Here is a 20,601-nt window from a genome sequence, read left to right as displayed (position 1 = left end):
TAAGCTGAGGCTTTTGACACATAACAGAAACAATAAAAAATTATTCTCTCTTTTCATATATTGTTCTCTTCTTTCTCTCTTACAAATAAGTTGCTATATATATTAGTAGATATATATAAATTATCGTTATTATACTGAGTTAATTATATTGGCTAATAATACTAGAGTCTTCAATTTCTTATTTTATCTTCTTTATTTATTTATTTTACAACAGGTTATCAGCACGAGACTCAGATCAAATTTTAGGAAGACTCAGGTAACAAATTTTTATTATATTGGTTACGCAAATGTTGGCTACTTGTCTGATCCACATAAAGGGAGATATCAAATAGGATACCTGTTTACATAAACAACTATATCATGGAGGTCCACGAAATAGACGATTGCTGCAACATCATCTAATCATGCCGAAATACTAGCGATTCATGAAGCAAGTCGCGAGTGTTTTTGGCTCAAGAGTTTGATCCAATATATTCTGTCATCATGTGGTTTGATTGATCATAAGATAGCTCCAACTGTCCTGTTTGAAGATAATACATCATGCCTTTCTCAAGTTAAAGGTAGATATATCAAAGGTGATATAACAAAGCATATTTCTCACAAATTCTTCTTCACTCATGATCTTAAAAATCAAGGGACAATTGATATCCAACAGATCCGCTCAAGTGACAATCTGGCAAATTTATTTACAAAGTCACTTTCAAAATCCTCCTTTGAAAGATTGGCACATGAGATTTGGATGCGCCGATTTCGAGACATAAACTGATGTCGACAAGAGGAGGAGACTGTATTCTTTTTTCCTTGGTCAGATTTTTTTCCATTGGATTTTTCTTGACAAGATTTTTAATAAGGTAGTCCCTATCACTAAAGGATATTGTACTCTTTTTCCTTCACTAAGGTTTTTTTCATTGAATTTTTCTTTAGTAAAGTTTTAACGATGCAATAATCCTAAATGGTTATCAAAGGGGGACTGTTGTGATAAGAATACGTTATCACACCTTATATGGATGCCCATTTTTCATAAGATACAGTTTTTCAAAGATGACTGTATTTAGTATAATTTGAAAAAGTGAAGTCTTGCACATGTATAAATAGAGGCTTTTGACATACAACAGAATCAATAAAAAATTATTCTCTCTTTTCATATACTTTTTTATTCTTTCTCTCTTATAAATAAGTTGCTATATATATTAGTAGATATATATAAATTATCTTCAATAAATTAATTATATTGACTAATATTAATACTAGAATTTTCTATTTCTTATTTTATCTTCTTTATTTATTTATTTTATAAAAAATATGATAATAGTAGTGGTATTGTTATGAGTTATGCCAGTAAAAAGGAGGAATGTAAGGATGATGGTTAGTAATGACAAGGGTGATAATATTAGAGATATAATGAAATTCATAAAAAGAATAAAAAAATAAAAATAATTTAAAAATTTTATTAAAAAGACAATAAAAAAATTAAAATTTAAATACTGTTGTCATATAAAATTCATCTTTTATAAATACAATTATAATTTTGTTTTTATAAATAAATTTATTAATATTTAAAACTTTTTTTTATAAAAATAGTAATTTACTTTGAATTTTTGACAAAAGCACCGATAAATAGAAATGTTTGTACCAACAAACATTGAAGATAAAATAAGGGCAATTTATTCAAATAATTAAAGTTGGTGAAACTTTTACCCAAATACACAAAATAGAAACATGTTATGTGTATGTGCATTTTCATCTTTTTATGAAATCCGTGGGAAGTAACCACGGTTTCTCATTTTTGCATAAACCGTGTTGTGTGTAAACCGTGGCAAGTCGCAACGGATTACAAAGGGAGAAAACAATGCATAAACCGTGGCTGGCTCCCACAGTTTATGAAAAGGGTGCAGTAAACTTAAACCGCTCTAGCTTCCCACGGTTTACATGTTAGGGGCTATAAATACATAATCCGTTGAAGCTCCAATAATAATTATTGATATTCATCCAATATGTTTTCTTTTTTGTATCTTATTAAAAAATAAAAAATTTTACTCCAATCACAGTTAGACATACTAAAATATTATCACGTATCAGTGTATTCAATTTTATTTTTAATATGAATTTTTAAAATAAATTTAAAAATAATATATATTATTATTTATAAGACTAATAAGACTAATTAATGAACATAAATCTGATCTATTAATATATTAAAATTTTAAACTTATTTTTATTGTATAACAGACCAGAACAAATCAAACTAAACAAAAATAAGACTACAGGTCTCGTCAAACTGCGTGACCTTTTCTTCACCCGTATCAATAAGGTAACTTAAACTCTAATATTTGTACTTCTCATACTCAAAATAATTTAAGTATTGAAGAGTCTTTGCAAGTATTTCCACCAATCAACTCCAAACTCCTCCAAAATAATAATTAATATTTTTTTGGTGACTACAATAATTAGGGCTCACTTTGGGTAAATAATTTAAATAAATTCTTTAAAAAAAGCTTAAAATATAAGAATTTTTATTGATAACAGCTTATAAATAAGTTATTTTGTGTTTAGATTTTTAATTATAAAAATACTTATTTTAAAGTTGTAGCGTTTTGATAATTAAGTCAAAAAATACAATTTTTTCACAAGAAATGGATAATAACAAATACTTTTTAATATTGAATGTTGATTTTCTATAACCTAATCACTAAGATTACAATTATTTAGGCAATTAATTATTTATGTGCTCTCTTATTAGTTTCATTTTTTAGGTAGAAACCAGTTTTTCTACTTCATCTTCACCCATAACAGTGTTCTTGTATGTGGTAAATAGTAATAAAATTTTAATTAACAATAATCTTGATGGCAATGCCAAAAAAAATTATTATGTAGTTAGTGTTTGCTGTTTTATTATGTATGATATGGTAGATACAAATAAAAAATAAATGTAAAATATGTGTCAATGTATATTTTGTTGCTTCTTTTTATTTTTTTTACTTCTATTAAAATTTCTTCCTCTTTTATTGGGATCAAGAACTTGCTATAACTAACTATAAAAATAACAACATATTTATAAAAATAAAATCACATAGAAAAAAATAAAATTAAAACTGAATTTTTATACTGCACACAATATTAAATACAAATTTAATAATAAAAATAGAGTAGTAAAAAAAATAGAAAGAATATATGCAATAGGTGGTTCAGATGGAACATTGTTTTAAAATGGTGGTGGAAGGTCAATAAATCATTACGTGAAAATGACGGTGAAAAGCCACATTACGTGAAAATGATGGAAGGCCAATACTTCACAAACCGTTGTAGCCCACAACGTTTTATTATCACCTCGCAGCCTTAGTAAACCGTAGTGGCTTGTCACGGTTTACCCACAACACCCATCATTCATAATCAGTCTCTACCAGCCACGATTTATGTAGAAATGAGAAACCGTGGTTGCTTCCCACGGATTACATAGAAAGGTGAAAATGCACATACACTTAACATATTTCTGTTTTGTGTATTTGGGTAAAGATTTCACCAATTTTATTTATTTGGGTAATTGCCCATCAAATAATGAATTCTTTATTCACGAATAAGAAAAAAAATGCTATGATCGTAAAGGAAAAAAGAAAAAACATTTTGAGTGGCATGGCCACAATATATAGAATAAAGTGAGGTGATTTGATTCTTCTTCATGTATCTGCACCACCCGCTCCGAATCCTCACCGCCTTCGTCACCATTCGCCACCATCTCTTTCAACCATGCTTCTTCCGTAAACTGCGGTATCTATCTCCTTCTCCTCCTTTTTCCTTTTCGCTTTTTGGTATCCACACTTTCCCTTCTTTCATTTCATCTCTCTGTTTGCTTGCTTATTGTTTCTAAATCCAATTTGTTACTTTCAGCTTCTTCTTCTTCTGTTTCTTTTCATCTTTTTCTTTCTCTTACGTGATCTGGCTCATTGAGTTTTGCATCCCTTTGTGATCTCTTGAATCTGCAACTTCTATTCCATACAATCCAAAATAGCAGGAACAAAATTGTGTTTGTGTTAGTTATCAACAACTACATATGTGTCTCTGTTTCTTTGTTCTTCATTTTTTCATGTTGAAATGCATTCTGGGCTGTTTTCAAAATCACTTTTTTCCCCATTCAAACTTCATTTTTTTCTCCATATGTTCAATTTATTTAGAGGTTCACATGTTTTATTAGTTGCTATAATGTGATAAAAACTGGTTTTTGCATATAATTGCTCGTTAAATTGATAGGTGTACACTGACATGAGCTTAACACTTAGTTTGTGACATTTTATGAGTTTAGAAGACATAAAAAAATAGAGCACAGAGCTTAGAGCATAGACTGAGAATTTTGCATGCATATTTCATCTGCAGAAGGTGGTGTTGGCAGTGGTGTGGAGGCTGCAGCTTCTTGCTCAGATCCAATCCAGTTTTCGGACACTTTTTCAATACGAAAAATGAACCTTGCTCTGCGGTTGCTGCCTTCTGAGCTCACTTGTCCAACAAGTGAAAACATTCAATATGCAAATGTGAACTTTCTTTTGTTCAAACCGTCGGTGAGAGTCTCTTGTTTTATTAAGAAAGATGATGTGCAGCCATCGAACTATGATAGAAAGAATGTGACTATATCTTGCCAATTGATGCATAGTCAGTTAGAAGAGTCATTTAAAAGAAAAAAAAGGCTACAGGTGCCTTTGCCTTTACAGAAGCCAGATTTTGTGAGAACATTGTTGATTGACAACTATGACAGTTACACATATAATATATATCAGGAGTTATCTGTTGTTAATGGAGGTATGCCATTTTTATCTTTCCTTTGAAGGTGGATGTGATTTAAAGTTGAAGATCTGCAGAATGGTAGTGTTGTAATGGTCAATCATTAGATTCTCTCCTTAGAATTGCTGTTTTATGTATAGAATTATAGATTCAAATATATATATCTGGAGTGAATCATTAGCTTCCCACTTGTTTAGAAATGAATTATCTTGTAATTAAGAATCAAAATAAACAGCTGGTTTTGTTTTTAATTTTGCCAGTCCCTCCTGTGGTAATCCAAAATGATGATTGGATATGGGAAGAACTTAGCCATTACTTGTATGAAGAAAATGCATTCGATAACATTGTAATATCGCCTGGACCTGGTTCTCCAGCATGCCCACAAGATATAGGTGAGAACATGGATGTCTTTGTGGAGTTCCCATTAGGCATTTATTTACTTCTCTAGAAGATGCAACCGAAAAATAAGTTGGTAAACTTGTTGATTGATGGTCTTTATGCATGACTTCATCATCTTAGACGAGTATTTGTATATTGTCATTGGATGCTACTTCAGTTTTTCCCACAGATACACTTTTGACTTTTCTATTTTTTTTAGGGGGTTGTTTGTGAGTTGGGGTTTTGGAAGGAAAGAAAAGGTTTGTGGTGTCAAATTATGAATTTTTATGCTACAAACCCTTCCTTCTCTTCCCCTCCCCTCCAAAGTCCCAATTTGCAGATTCAACTCCTCCTTTTTCTAACCATATAAGTGAAATATCCTCAAAAGAATGGATTGTCGGTATAACTATGCCTATATGGGTTTTTAAAAGATATAATTTTCATAGTCTAATCTTATAATTTTAATGTAGTATGTGTGTTGATCTTTGTGTTATGAGGTGTCGAGATTCTTTATCTTAATAGGAAATGATTTTGTATGCGTCCAGGACCAATATAATGGTCTATTGTTTGATAATATGGTAAACTAATCCTTGTCCACAAATAATTGATATTGGCTATGGAGTTATTCACCAATTTCTCTTGTAAAATCCTGGCATGTTTTCACATGTTACCTACTGCTACATAGTATCTTAAAGTTAATATTGTTACTCATCTTTTTGATGATATGATTTGGTAGGCATTGGGATATGTTCATGGAGCTCACATTGTCCATGCGCCCGAACCAATCCATGGGCGTTTGAGGTATGACCCAAAAATTCAGAAACTTGTATGCTGATTTTTCAGTATTATTATGTACTTATTATCATCAGGAAGATGAATTCACCTAAATTAAAATGTCATTTATAGGTATAATATTTATTCCTTACTTCTTTGTTGCATTTTATCTCTTTCTACCATGTAGTGAAGTTGAACATGGCGGCTGCCAGCTTTTTCATGGCATACCATCTGGCAGGAATTCAGGTTTCAAGGTATGTTTGCCACTATAGTCTAAAGATTATGAATTTGAATCCTCAAACATTTTAAAGAATTCAAATATTCACGTAGTATTCAATCCTGAAGTTATCATATTCATAATTGAGACATAAAAGTTATTCAATATTAACCAAAGATTGTTGCATTTAGAAACTCTAGAACATTTCACAAACCAAATGCCCCATATTGTAGTTCATTATGATAATTTGGATTTCAGGGTGAAAAAATGGCTGTGCAGTTAGATAATTTGTTGATAATATCAGAATATTATGTATGGTGCACCATGATTGGATTATTAACGTAAATTAGTCCCTTGCAATTTATGGTTAATTCATTTTATTCTTGTCAAAAGTTGAACAAGATCTATCTAATCTACCACCAGCAATAGTAATACTTCTTTATCCCATATTTCAGGTGGTTCGATATCATTCATTGGTTATAGATTCTAAATCACTTCCTGAAGTGCTCATTCCAATAGCTTGGACGTCTTCCTCAAGCACACATCCATTTGTTGGGCCGAAGGATCATAACATCTCCAATGCTCTTGGAACACAAACAGATAAAAATGTCTTCGTTGATTCTTTTTCACCTAAAGCAGAAAATGGAACAACGAGAAGTTCAAGAGTTCTTATGGGGATCAAGCATTGCACAAGACCGCACTATGGCGTGCAGGTGTTATGTACAGACATTGTTTAATTATAATGTCGGTCTTTGTTTTTATTGGTTTAATCTTTTTTATGAACTATGTTCAACTCAACACTTTTGACCTTCAGTTTCATCCAGAGAGTGTTGCAACCTTCCATGGAAGTCAAATATTCAAGAATTTCAGAGATATTACAAATGAGTATTGGCTGAGATACAGATCATCACAAAGCAGAGAAAAATGTGTTCATTCTTACGGTAAACCGAAGAACTTTTTGTATGTAAATGCAAATTCATTCTGACGTGTGCTTATCAAATTATTTTTGTGTGGCCACTCCTCTTGCATGGTGTGCTACAAATATTAACCAGTATGTCGGTCATGCCAAAGTGACTCAAATCTTTGTAACATGGTTTCCATGTTTTTACTATTATTTTTATTACCATTGAGTTCCATGTAATTTACTTGAGCAGTAAACTTTCTTTAGCACACATGCAGGTTTCAAGTGCTAGTAGACATTGTGGAGATTCGTATAGAAGTATTAATTCAGAGAACAGTAAAGTTGATTGCCTAAATAAGGTAGTTAATGGTCATCGACATATGGTAGATGATAATGCTGAGATGACTCGTTTAGAAAAGTTCAACGTTGCAAATGTTCATCATGAAAGAACTGATCGAAAATGTTTGAAGTTGAAATGGAGGAAATACACTCACCTGGCTAGTCAAGTCGGTGGTGCGAAAGGTATATTTTGTGGGTTGTTTGGACGTGAACCTGAAAACACTTTCTGGTTGGATAGTTCTTCCACAGAGAAGGTATTTTTTATATGAATTCCTTGTTTTTCTTTCTCCTCCTTTCCTTTTCAGTGATTTTGGATAAGTAACAGAAAGCTCTTATTCTAATCATCTTCCACATGGTAGATCTTTTCTCACTTGGATCATGAAACTCTTAATTTTTATACAACTTGCATCTCATCATCTGTGCTAATCTATATGCCACGTCTTCCACCGCAACTTACTGTTCTATATTTAACATTATTCTTGCCATCCTAATTAGGGAAGAGCACGCTTCTCATTCATGGGAGGAAAAGGTGGACCACTTTGGAAGCAATTGACTTTCAGATTATCTGATCAAAGGTTTGAAATTTATACTCTTTACTATTAAATTACTTTGTAATTATCTCTTCTCTTTTCATCGATTCTCTTCATTATTATAGATTATTTTTCTCTATCATTGTCATCATCATCATGCATTGTGTTTCAGTTTATGCATCATGCATTGTCACAGTTATCTGCATTGATGCATTGACATGAAAAAACCTTTCTATTTACCATTACAATGGTCATACCTTTTACTCTTCGGTACATTCTTAGATGAATAATGTATATTTCATTATTTTTCCAGTGATGGGTGTTCGAAAGGTGGTGGCTACTTGTCAATGGAAAGTTGTCAAGGTTCCACTGAAACAAGATTCTTGGAAGAAGGTTTCTTTGATTTTTTGAACAAGGTTGGTAGATGTACCTTGGAACCGATCAACTTCTTTATTGTTACCTTAAGAGATATAGGGCTATGCCTAATCCTTTTCTATTTGCATAAGGTTCCTAGAACATAGAATCTTGACATGGGATCAGAGTCTTCATTAGGAATACTATCCTTATCATCTCCATGTACCATAATTACGTCGAATTTAAGCAGAAGGTAAAATGGGCCCACACGCCTATCTTTCAATGCCAAAAAGTTATAGTCTGAAGGAGAGTGCTAGAGGGTAGAGAACTAGAGATATAAAATCACTATTGGCTCAATGGCTCCTGCCCAACAACTTAAGATTTCAAGATAGTTGGTCCTTGACACTTGTCATGTTTAGTTTCTTTGGTTTGGTTTTTCGAGGATATTTTGCCCTTCCTTTGCAATGTTGTCCCCTTTTTCTCCAATGAAATTTCTTTCTCCCGAGAGAATGTGTATATCCCGATTAATAAGCAAGAAATATGTAGATATGACATATATAATAAAGATCCTTAATGTGCATGATTGTGGTTTAGACCAATAAAATGCCATATTTGGCTTTGAATTTTGCTCTTTTGATTAGACATGAAGAAAGGGGTGTGTAGGATGCAGGATAAAGTAAACTGAGCAGAGACAAAAAAGTATAATTTTTCTTTGAACAGCCTTCATTTGTGTACTTTGTATTTTTCTTTGTACAAACTTGTATCTTCGCAATATTAACAGGTCTATATTCATTTATTTAATTATCATAATCCAATATGTTCTTTTTTCTTCTCATGTAAATATATTGCCTTCTTTATTTGGCAGGAGCTTCAATCATATCACTATGATGAAAAAGATTACGAAGATCTCCCATTTGACTTTCATGGTGGATATGTTGGTTACATTGGGTAGGTGGTAAACTCAAAGCTATTGTATGTCTACACTGAGTAACTAAATGCTTAGTTCAAGCAATGGCATTGTTTTCTTTCAAGTTGTGCCTTTCTAATTGTGATCTCTTTATTTTGTGCATGGGATCACCTTTTCTTTCTCATCTATGAATTTCCTCTGATGCAGGTATAACCTCAAAAGTGAATGTGGTGTCGCATCTAGTCGTCACAAATCCAAAACTCCAGATGCTTGTTTTTTCTTTGTCGACAACCTTGTAGCTGTTGACCACAAAAATGACGATGTTTATATATTGGCTATACATGAAGAAAGCTCAAGCATGACACAGTGGTTGGATGATGCTGAGGAGAAGCTTCTGAACTTAAATGGCTCTGAGATAATGGGGTCAGAAAAGCAGTATCTTCATCCTCTAACTTGTTCCTCGCAAAAGGCCTGTTTTGCAGCTGAAAAATCTAGAGAGCAGTTCATTGAGGATGTAAAGAAATGCCTGGAATACATTAAAGATGGAGAAAGCTATGAGTTGTGCCTCACAACTCAGATGAGGAAACCGATCGAGAATTTAGACTCTCTTGGACTCTATCTTCATTTGAGAGAAAGGAATCCAGCACCTTATGCTGCGTGGCTTAATTTTCCGAAGGAAGACTTGTGTATTTGCTGCTCTTCCCCTGAGAGGTTCTTGCAGTTGGATAGAAATAATATCCTAGAAGCTAAGCCCATTAAGGGTACAATAGCTCGTGGTGCTACCGCCGAGGAAGATGAGCAACTCAAATTGAAATTGCAACTCAGGTGATCCACTTTTCTCTGGGTACTATTTAGGTCTTTTCATCATCATATCCTGAAATATTGCTACTGAAGCTTAAACTATGGTTTCTCACTTTCTCGAAAGTTGTTTTGTCATGTGATATATTGATTCTCGGAGTTTAGCTGATGCCTCTGTGATTTGAAAAACTATCAAGACTCTTTGAAATGTGTGATGACCTATGCTTGGTTGCAAATGAAGTTGTGTATGTAGTTCAGAATATTTTATCTATAGACTTATGCTGTCCAAGAAAATTAAACTCTTAAATTAACAGAATCCGAAATCTTAACATGCTGGTAGTTTAAGACGAAGATGGGTGAATATGTTATGAACTAACTGGCTTGCTCTCTCTTTCAGTGAAAAGGATCAAGCTGAAAATCTGATGATTGTGGACCTTCTGAGGAATGATCTCGGTCGGGTCTGTGATCCAGGATCTGTACATGTGCCACGTCTCATGGATGTGGAGTCGTATGCAACTGTTCACACAATGGTGAGCACGATTCGTGGGAAGAAGAGGTCTGACTCCAGTGCAGTAGATTGCGTAAGAGCTGCATTCCCAGGTGGTTCGATGACTGGTGCTCCAAAGTTGAGATCGATGGAACTTCTTGATTCCATTGAAAGTTGTTCTCGAGGTATATACTCCGGTTGTATCGGATTTTTTTCGTATAACCAGACATTTGATCTTAATATTGTCATAAGAACGGTGATTATACATGATGGTGAAGCTTCAATAGGAGCTGGAGGTGCCATTGTTTCTTTGTCGAACCCTGAAGACGAGTACAAAGAGATGATCCTGAAAACAAAAGCCCCAGCAAAGGCAGTGATAGATTTTGAATAGTTTTGAAGAGTCACACAACAACTTCCCCCAACAAACTTAAATCAAAGCATTTATGTCATATCATCCCACTAATTATTTGATCTTTACGTAGAAGGAATATTAAAGAGTATTTTGGTATAGGTACTAGATTCAATTGTTTTGGGGTTAGAATTCAATTGGTTTTCTTTTCAATCTGAAGAGTGTCTTATTATTCTGTTGTAGCAATGGCTGCATTGTACTATAGGTTTCTGTATACTGTAATTTCCCCAGTTTCTTGTATACATGAATTATTACCTTGCAGTTTGGTGACAATTTTATTCATATATATAATATACTCACCTTTGCCTCATACTGTTTCTGCTACTATGTTGCTGCTACATGAATAATAATAAAATCATTTACTATTAGAAAGATGTTTATTTGGAATGAGAGTGGTTTATTATTGTTGCCTTAATTTTATTATTGTGAAGGATCATTTTACTTTCAGAAAATGTGAGAAGGCAATTTGATATGCGGAGTTGTTGACTTGGATGTTTAAATGTTTACAATAATCTTAATACCCTCACTAGTCATTAATTCATAAATTGCTTGATTAGTGCAATGATTTAGTAGGAGCACCTCAATGTTCTCATTTGGCAAAAGACCATGAATCGTTGTAAGCTCACAAGATTTAGTTTTTTTTTTTTTTAAATGAAACTCCAACGGCAGCAACAATTTATGACCAGCATGTAATATCAATATTCAGCCATGATGTCATTGCTTAGATCACAACAGTTCTTTCTTTGAGTTGGCCTATGAAAAAATCGATTAAATTATCAAATTCGTCTTAGAAAGATTACTTATTTTTTAAATTGGTTTTCGAAAAATTTTTGTAATCAAATTTGACCTTTAAAATACTTTTAGTCACATTAAATTTTCCGTCACTTCCATTGCTCATGATATTAGAATTTGCTAATATGACATGTTAAGTTATATTATAGTACATACCTGATAATCTTAATTAGCTACTTATAGGATTAATTTATGAAATTAGATTAAATCAACTTCAAAGTAAGAAATTTCAATGTCTCGAGGTCCTCTTCAATTTAGCCTTGATTTGATTTAATTGTATAAATTTATCACGCTAACAGCTAATTAGGAGTGTCAGGTGTATGTTGTAGTCGATGTGATATCACTTAATTTGTCACATCAACGAATTTTGATATTGTCAGCAACGAAAGTGACAGGAGAATTAATATGACTAACTTAAAATATTTGAAAGACGAATTTGATTAAAAAAAATTTTCGAAAATCAATTTAGAGAATGAATAATCTTTTAAGAATGATTTTGACTATTTACTCGTGTACTTTTTTACATGTGATAATTTGACAAAAATATATTAGCAAGTATTGAAATTTCAAAAATTAAAAGGTGTTTTAGAAAACGACTCTTAATTAACCTCTCTCCAGCTACTTCACTTATTCCTACCATGTTATTTAGCTGAGTATAATTGGCAAAAAATAATCGTGATGATTGTTAACAATGTGATTATTGTGTTTGTAATTTAATTTATAGTAAAAATTAAAATAAGTGAGTATAAACATGTGTAAGAGATGACAACTAAGAATGAAGTGACACTTGCCCATAAGGGGGCTCCCCTTGTGCATCAGATCCATGTCTCTTCCCTAAAACAAGACAAATTACAAATAGCAGAGATGAGATACCATAAGATCATTTTTTATTTTTTTCAGAAAAGAAAAAAAAATATAAAAGCCACCTTGTGACTCTCTAGTCGCCATCCAATTATTAAGAGTGTTTTGTTTTTCTCAATTTCTTTTTTATAATAATGCAACTTCTTTTTTTAATCTTTTATTTTACTTATTTATTTAAAATATATTTTTTTTATGTTTCATTGTAAATCCTTGTCTTTTTTAGAAGGTACATGGAGGACTTATTCAAGATGAATTATTATTAGTATTATATTATTATGCTAAGAAATAAAAGCTAGTCACAATCTGATTATGTTTATATATATACTGAGACTTGGGTGGTGATTATTTCACGTAGTCTTATATTAATTAATCAGTGATATTAGCTAGTTATACATGTATACTTTGCTCACTTTATTAAGGGAAGATTATCATAACTTCTTAGCTTCTAGCAAAATATTCGGCAAAAACACAATTAAAAAATTGTGTTGGATGAATTTAATTAAGAATTTAATTTTAATATAAATGTAAATTAGTTTTTATTTGTATCTAAATATGTAACTTCACATTAATAAAAATAATTATTTTTATTTTATCATGTAAATAGTCATCTAAAAAAATATATGTGATTTACACCGTTAATGTATTAAAATTAAACACTTTAATTAATGCACATGTGTTTACTAATTAGGGTTTTCTTATAAGTAAGTATTAAACTAAAAAAAGGAAAGTGGAGTTTTATAGCATGAACCAAAATTTTGACAAAAATAATTATAACTATCTAAATAAATTACATGATAAGTAATATTTTTTCCTCATTACAAATAGAGTTAAAGCATTGCAATTTGATCGGTTTCTACGTTATGATGCCATACCCTCTCTTTGGCATTGTCATTAGGAATGAATAATTCAATATTGTTTTGTGTATCTTGTTTCATTTTTTTTATTTCCTCTTCTTTCTACATTGATATCTTATCCAATGTGATTTTAATTTCTCCCATGTTTGTTATTTCCTCTCCCCTTTTAATTTGCTTGCTCGAAAAAAGAAAAGAGACTCACATACACTATTCTTAATATCTTAGGTAGCGTTTGGTTTTACAAACTGGAATTAAAACTGAGGAATTAAAACTCAATAATTATGTTTAATGATTAAAAATTAAAACTAAAATTTTAGTTTTTTTAATATTTTAAGAAAATAGAGATATAATAACTGAAATTTTAATAATATTTTAAAAAAAATATATTTTTATTTAACTTTTTAAATTTAAAATCTACTTCTTAATCTTTATATTTATCTTAAATTAAATATAATAATGAGACATAACTTAATCTAGTACATTTTACATTAAACACAATACAAAAATTTAATTTAATCTCTATCACTCAATTACTATCTCTCAGTCTCAAGTCAATTTCAATTTCTCTTCTAAACATCTCTTATATAACATATATCATAGAAAATATTTCAAGTGCACCCAGAACACCGGTGTTTCAGTTATTTTAACCGTTGATTTCAATTAATATATATTATATATATATTTTTTATAATTTACATCAACGATTAAAACAACTAAAACACTGCTTAAAACTCTTCCTATATCATATATGTAAATATAATGGCACGTACTTAGCTTGCACACAACTAGACAAGAGGAGTAGAGGACACCGCAGTTTGCATATGGCAGTGAAGAATCTTACAGAATTTGCCTTATCTCTTCTATATAGCTTTGAGCATATCATATAATTCATATATCTATAACATGACACAAATTTATTTTCTAGTCCAACAATTCACGGAACCCATCTAAAAGGACAACAAATCAGAATGCATGCTATAGTTAAAATTCATAATATGCAATATGCACTTTTAAAAAAAAAAATTAATTATGCATAGATCTTATCAACATCAAAATAAAATTTGGTTACATCTAGCTAGATGATGTATACATAATTTTTTAATTTATTCACTTAATTTCTTCTCAATTTTTTAAACGAAGTAATAATTTAAATATTCTGTTAATTTTTTTTATAAATATTAACATTATAAGATATGAAGAAAAGATGACCAGTTGTATTCATGAAAGATACGTACGCTGACAAATGTATTTATATAAGAATAAAACGACAATTATAACTACGAAAAATGGTTTACATATACCAAAAGTATCTTAACAGACTAATTACATAACCAACGTTCGAGTACTCTTGGCACACAAAAATTATCTTCCGTAGTTATAATTGTAGTTTTATTTTTATATGAATATATTTGTCAACGTCCTATCTTTTATGAATATAAATAATAATTTATTCAAGAAAAGATTTAAAAAGAAAGAAAGGAGAATTAAATGGAGAAAGAAGTGGTTGATGGATTCCCATAAGCAAAGTGAGACAGGAATAGTATAGAATCTACTTTTCTCAGAGTTGAAGAGTACAATTAATCTGCCAGCAGTGGCATCAAACACTGAGGAACCGGGCCTAGCCTGCACCTTACATCATATGATTACTCTAATAATTTTTATTCTCTCTTTCTCTCTCTCTTTCTCTTTCTTTCTCATATGTGAAGAACAAAGAAACTGCAGGTCACTTTGCATCAGCACTGTTGCCTTCAACAAACATTGAGAAAACATTGCACACTTGCATTCTCATTCTTTTTATTTTATTTTTATTTTTTTTTACCAATCATATTCACTAATAATCCATCTGCATTAGTAGGCTATAACTCTATATATCTATTTCATAATTGGATTATTGTGATACTAATAATAATCCAATTGATGATACCATTTAAGAAAAACCAAAAACCCATCATGACCTAAATAAAAGTACTACTTGTTATAGGGAAGCATATTATTAGTTTTAACAAGTAATAATCTTATAAAGCAATTATTTTTTAATCTTTGTGAAATTAGAGAATAAATTATTCTTTTTTATATATTTAACCTATGAGAATAAAAGCAAGTTTTTTCTTTTTTAAATGCACTAAGATTATACAAATATTTAGAATTTAATTCAAATGTACAATCAGACTTATTATATGCAATATATAAAAAATAATAATTTATCTTCTAGTCTTAGAAGAATATTAGAATCATTGCCTTCTTTTTATACAAACCACATTCTACTACTAACAAATGAAATATCAATTAAAATAAAAAAAAAGATAAAATTACAAAACATTTAATATTTTTAAACAATAACCTAATAACATATGATCCTAACAAAATAAAACCATGATGTATAAGTAGAATAATATTCCATTGTTGAACTAGAAAATAATAGAATGTAACAAATTTGGAGAGAGGAAGAGAGAAAGGAGAGGCAGGCAGGGTTCCCCAGGGTGGTCCCACTTTTGACCTGCTTTGACCATAAAAACATATTCTCTTCTCAGCAAGAGAGAGAGAGAGTGGTCCAACTCCTTTTTGCATGAGATTCCTATTCCCGAGTGGCCATAATCATAATCATAATCCCCCTCTCTTCTTCGTCCTCCTCCTCCTATTCCCACACATACAAATCATGCTTTTGCTTTTCCCGTGATATATACATCTTTTCTTCACTTTCTTCAAGCCCTGCCCAGACCCCATGCGTGTGTATGTGCTGTGTTGTCCCCAATTCCTAATTATAAATTCTTTTTTAAATCATTTAATCCATTCAAAATATTTCACTAACTATATGCTCTACTACTTGGGAGTTGGCCTAACTCCTATACCTAAAAGCAACTTTACTATTACACATTATACATGTATGCATATACATGTCCTAATGAATAAGAGCAATAATATATATAGCAATTATTGGTGACCTTTTAGGTTTTAGTACGTTGTAGTTTAGAAAATTATTGGAATAGTTTAGGGTTTAACAAAATATATATTCTTAGAGTACAAGTTAAAATTGACTTAATTTTTTCAGATATTAATAAAATTTTGGTATAAATAATATCTTACAATATTTTTCAAAATTCTAAGAGCGGGACAATACCCCACGTATTGTATATTTTAATTATAATAAGTAATAACTAAGTATTGTACTAAAGTTTTATCATATCTAAAAACATATGGTTAAAATAATCAATTATAAAAAATATCAAATTTATTTTTTTTTAAATAAATTTGTTATGTATTTATTAAAATAAAATTTTTAAAAATATTTACCAAAAATAACCTCATCAATGTGTCCTAATTTAAAACAAAAAGCATATGCATATACTCTCTATTTCTCTTGAAAATCAATGGAATAGACACCTTTATCACTATAAATCTGATTATATATTTTCTTCACTATATATTCCAGTTGATGGGTTAAAAAAATGAATATTTTTTTACATGTCTCATGACCCATGAATAGCGTGTACCTAGATGCTATATCACACCCCTTTTAATAATTAACAAATTCATCAACATTCACATTCCACTGCCATGCCACACATATAGTTCTCTAGCTAGCTCTTATATTTAACCAGAAGGTTCATTAACCACCAATGTTTTGAGAGAATGTATATACATATATACAATAACATTATGTATGTGTACAGTATTTAAGTAATTACTCCAATATGAAACTACAAAAAAATGATCATTATTCTTATAATAACTAGCTATGCATTAATAATAAAACAGTATTCTCATCCTCAGCATCAAACGTCAGTGTTGTCAGTGTTGGATCTATTTATCTATACATAACAATATGATAAATTAAAGACATTCTCAAAGTAATTATATTTTTCATATCCCTAAAATTCCTATGTGGAATTGAGGAATCGAATTCAAACACAACTGAGAGAATATATTAAAGTTAAAAGAAAAGTATATAACACATGAATTTTTTTTATAAATAAAGTATCATGCTCGAAATCAGATGGGGAAAAATAAATATCATATGAGAGTTCATACTAAACAATTACAAAAACAAAAACAATGCACCTACACAATCATAAAAAAACCATGAAAGCCCATGTATATAATATATGAATATATTTTTCAAAATATATTCTTAAAGAATGACATTAAAACCAAACCCTTTTTCTAAATGTACATGATTCCACGTACGTACATGATGATATTTTTTAATTTGTTTCATTATAGGCTGTTAGTTAACCTAGGTATATGAAGAAAATTTCTACCAGTAAGAAGAGTCAATGTATAATAAGAGTTTATTAGAATCATAACTGCATTATTGCATTATGAATTTGAACTTTTCTAGACTAACATAATGATCACGTGACCAATTTTTTCCCTAGATTAAAATAAATGCATTTTAACTGTATAGACATATGGCACAGTATATCTTCTTTTGAGGCCATTATATATATATTTGTTGGTATAATCAGAGGTCATATGAAATGTCCATGAGAACAGACAAGCATGGCAAGAAGAAAAAGTGAAACAACTAATTTTTATAACTTCCATGTTAATTGTCAGCAACAGGTTCTAAAGATTTACAGTAACTTGGTTTTTCTTGTGGTTTTCCCATGCCCTTGTTTCAAGTGTAAATAAAATTCTCTCCTTAAAAAAAAATACTATCTAATAAGTAGTACATATATGTTTCTCAATAAGTGTCACACATATTATGAATCATCAACAATACCAGAACAACCCTAAAATAAATAACTTCTTTACATAGAAAATAATAAGTTTCTTTCTTGCAATGATGAAAAAAGGAAGATATGTACCTTTGTAAAGCAATGAGGAAGCATTACCTGTGACTTTGAAAATGACAATGCCGTGCTTTGTTGAATAATTGACCTATATATATGGCCCTCTAATATATAGTTAGTACAATAATACATGTTTAATTAGTGAAGATAATTTATAATAATTAACTTATTTTAATCGTGTGTTCGTATTTCTCCATGTATGTATATGGAATATGCTTGGCTCCTCATACGCCATCTACAGAGGTCATCGATATTTCGATGAGCTCTACAAATGGCATACAGGGAGCCAGGCACATACACACATGTATGCATGATGTGACACAAAGAAAATTAGGATGCATCAAATTTAACACACATGTCTAAATTGCATTTATTAAAGCTCACCAACAATAGTAACATCAACAACAACTACTTAGTCTCTACTTACCCTGAAATCATGTGTATCCATGACTAAGTACTAGGTTAATTAGATGCACACATACATATCCACATCTAATAAAAACATGTGATAAATGCTATTTTGGCGGAAGTTGTAATAACACACATACTCTAACTTAATTTATAGACCTATACATGAATAATATGATAAAACATGGTATAATGATGATGATGAAACCTATATATATAGAATTAATTAATACTATAATTCTCTTAGCTTCATCATGGGAATACATATGAAGCTGGAATTGATATGTATGATATAAGAAAACTTATCTCATAGAGAGAGAGAGAGAGAGTACTAGAAGTAAAGAGCAAGAGTGAAGGAGGTATATATATTGAGGTATAGGAATTGAGATCTAGAAGTAGAAGTAGGTGATAATAATGAAAATGGGGTTTAATTAAATTGATTGAAAACCCTAGTGAATAAAAGAAGGAAAAGCAAAGGGCTAAAGATAGGGAGGGAGGAAGAGGGTTTGGCTAATAATAGTGAGAAAAGGAAGAAGAATATGTGGGGTTATGGTTGGAGGGTGAGGGCAAGGTTGAAGCTCCACCAAGCACTAAATATAGAAGAGGAGGAAAGAGAGAGAGAAATGATTGAGTTATGGGGTTGGGTTGGGTTAGTATAAGGAATGCAATTTCCGAAGCTAGCCCTGAAGGTGTTGAAATCTCGTTTTCTGAAGAGTGCTTTTCTTTTCTTGCTCTGAAGATGAATTTGTCTTAGAGTGCTTGGACCAACATGGATTCCTCTCTTTCTTTAAATAAAAAAAAAGCTAAAGGCGGATAAAGGAGATCAAGTATTACCAATATGTGTCTTCTTTTTCTCTCTTTTCAATTCCTTCCCCCCCATCACTCCCCTCTTTCCTTTTTCCTTATTATCTTTTCCTTTTCTTTCCCCTAATTTTTCCATGCAATTATATTTTTTATTATTTCAAATTTTACTAATGCTTTTTACTAAGGTTTGATTCTGTAAAACTCTTTTAAGAGATGTTTGCATAAATACTTATATTTTATATGTTTTTATTTGTAATTTTTAGAAAATTACGGATGTTTCTGAAAATATCAAGAGATGCATTTTTTAAAGTTATTTTGTGATTTTGTAAATTTTAAAAGTTGTTTTATCAAATATAATTATTATTTGTACTTATTAAAGGTTATTTTTAGTTTGATTTTAAAATTATTCAACTTTGATAAACTATTTTTAAAAATAAAATTTTTTACCAAACTAACATAAACAAAGAATATTGTACTCTTTATTGGTTAAATAAATTTTAACTATATTTATTATATTTTACATTCAAGTCTAAATTTAAAGTTTAATATTTATAATTTAAAATTTTGAGATTTATTGTTTCTCCTTTTTATATTTTTAATAACAAGTTAATTTTTGTAGAAGATTACATTCATTACTTTTTTTTAGCGCATTAGCATTTTTCATTAAACAAATAAACTCTAAATAAGAAATCAAAATTTTAAGCAATCCTATTTTATTTGTTAATATAAACTCTATAGCTACTTTAGTTTTTTTTTAAAGGAAGGGGTTTTCATTTTGCTTTTTATGTAATCATATTTTATTACCAATTGATTACACTACTACTTCGGTCATGGGACAGCTTTGTAATAAGCTTTTTTGTTTTAAAATACTATTTGTATATCAAAATTAGTTATTAATGTATTTGTGTATAAATACATGTGATTTAATTTATTTTCAATATATATTTATATTTTAATATATATTTTATACTGATGATTAATTTTAGTGACTAATTTTAATATTAACCTAATATAGTCGTTTTTGTTTAGGTTTTAGAATAATCATAGCCCACTCCTCCTTGGTTATCACCTAATTCTCTCTCTCACTCACACACACTCAGATTATTGCAATAATACATCATATTAGCTACTTTAATTGCCTTTTTAATTTTTTTTCATTTTTGTTCTGGCTTGCTACATTTATGTAAGCATACAGCAATTATACGCTGGGTATAAACTACTATAT

General features: G+C 30.3%; 1 protein-coding gene and 1 long non-coding RNA gene across 2 annotated transcripts; one reads left to right on the top strand and one right to left on the bottom strand.

The window, feature by feature from the left end:
• The first annotated feature begins 3,615 nt into the window (after positions 1-3,615).
• LOC107467922 (aminodeoxychorismate synthase, chloroplastic) lies at positions 3,616-11,165 on the top strand. Its single transcript, XM_052254456.1, is given in 13 exon segments — positions 3,616-3,765; positions 4,369-4,788; positions 5,031-5,242; positions 5,885-5,949; positions 6,110-6,176; positions 6,595-6,852; positions 6,954-7,080; positions 7,308-7,633; positions 7,875-7,954; positions 8,223-8,325; positions 9,129-9,211; positions 9,378-9,995; positions 10,366-11,165. Coding segments are annotated over 12 exon segments (2,757 nt in total). The 5' UTR covers positions 3,616-3,765; positions 4,369-4,451; the 3' UTR covers positions 10,847-11,165.
• Positions 11,166-15,558: 4,393 nt separating this feature from the next.
• Positions 15,559-18,892, bottom strand: LOC127741656 (uncharacterized). The gene is made up of 2 exons (XR_008002795.1): positions 18,180-18,892; positions 15,559-16,126 (listed from the first exon to the last, which is right to left on the bottom strand). It is a non-coding gene; the product is annotated as an uncharacterized LOC127741656 (long non-coding RNA).
• Between the last annotated feature and the right edge of the window lie 1,709 nt (positions 18,893-20,601).

This window comes from Arachis duranensis, chromosome 9 (genome assembly GCF_000817695.3).
Source record: "Arachis duranensis cultivar V14167 chromosome 9, aradu.V14167.gnm2.J7QH, whole genome shotgun sequence".
Taxonomy (NCBI): Eukaryota; Viridiplantae; Streptophyta; class Magnoliopsida; order Fabales; family Fabaceae; genus Arachis; species Arachis duranensis.
Note: the sequence above shows the minus strand (reverse complement) of the source record. Positions and strands in the feature narration are given on the sequence as shown.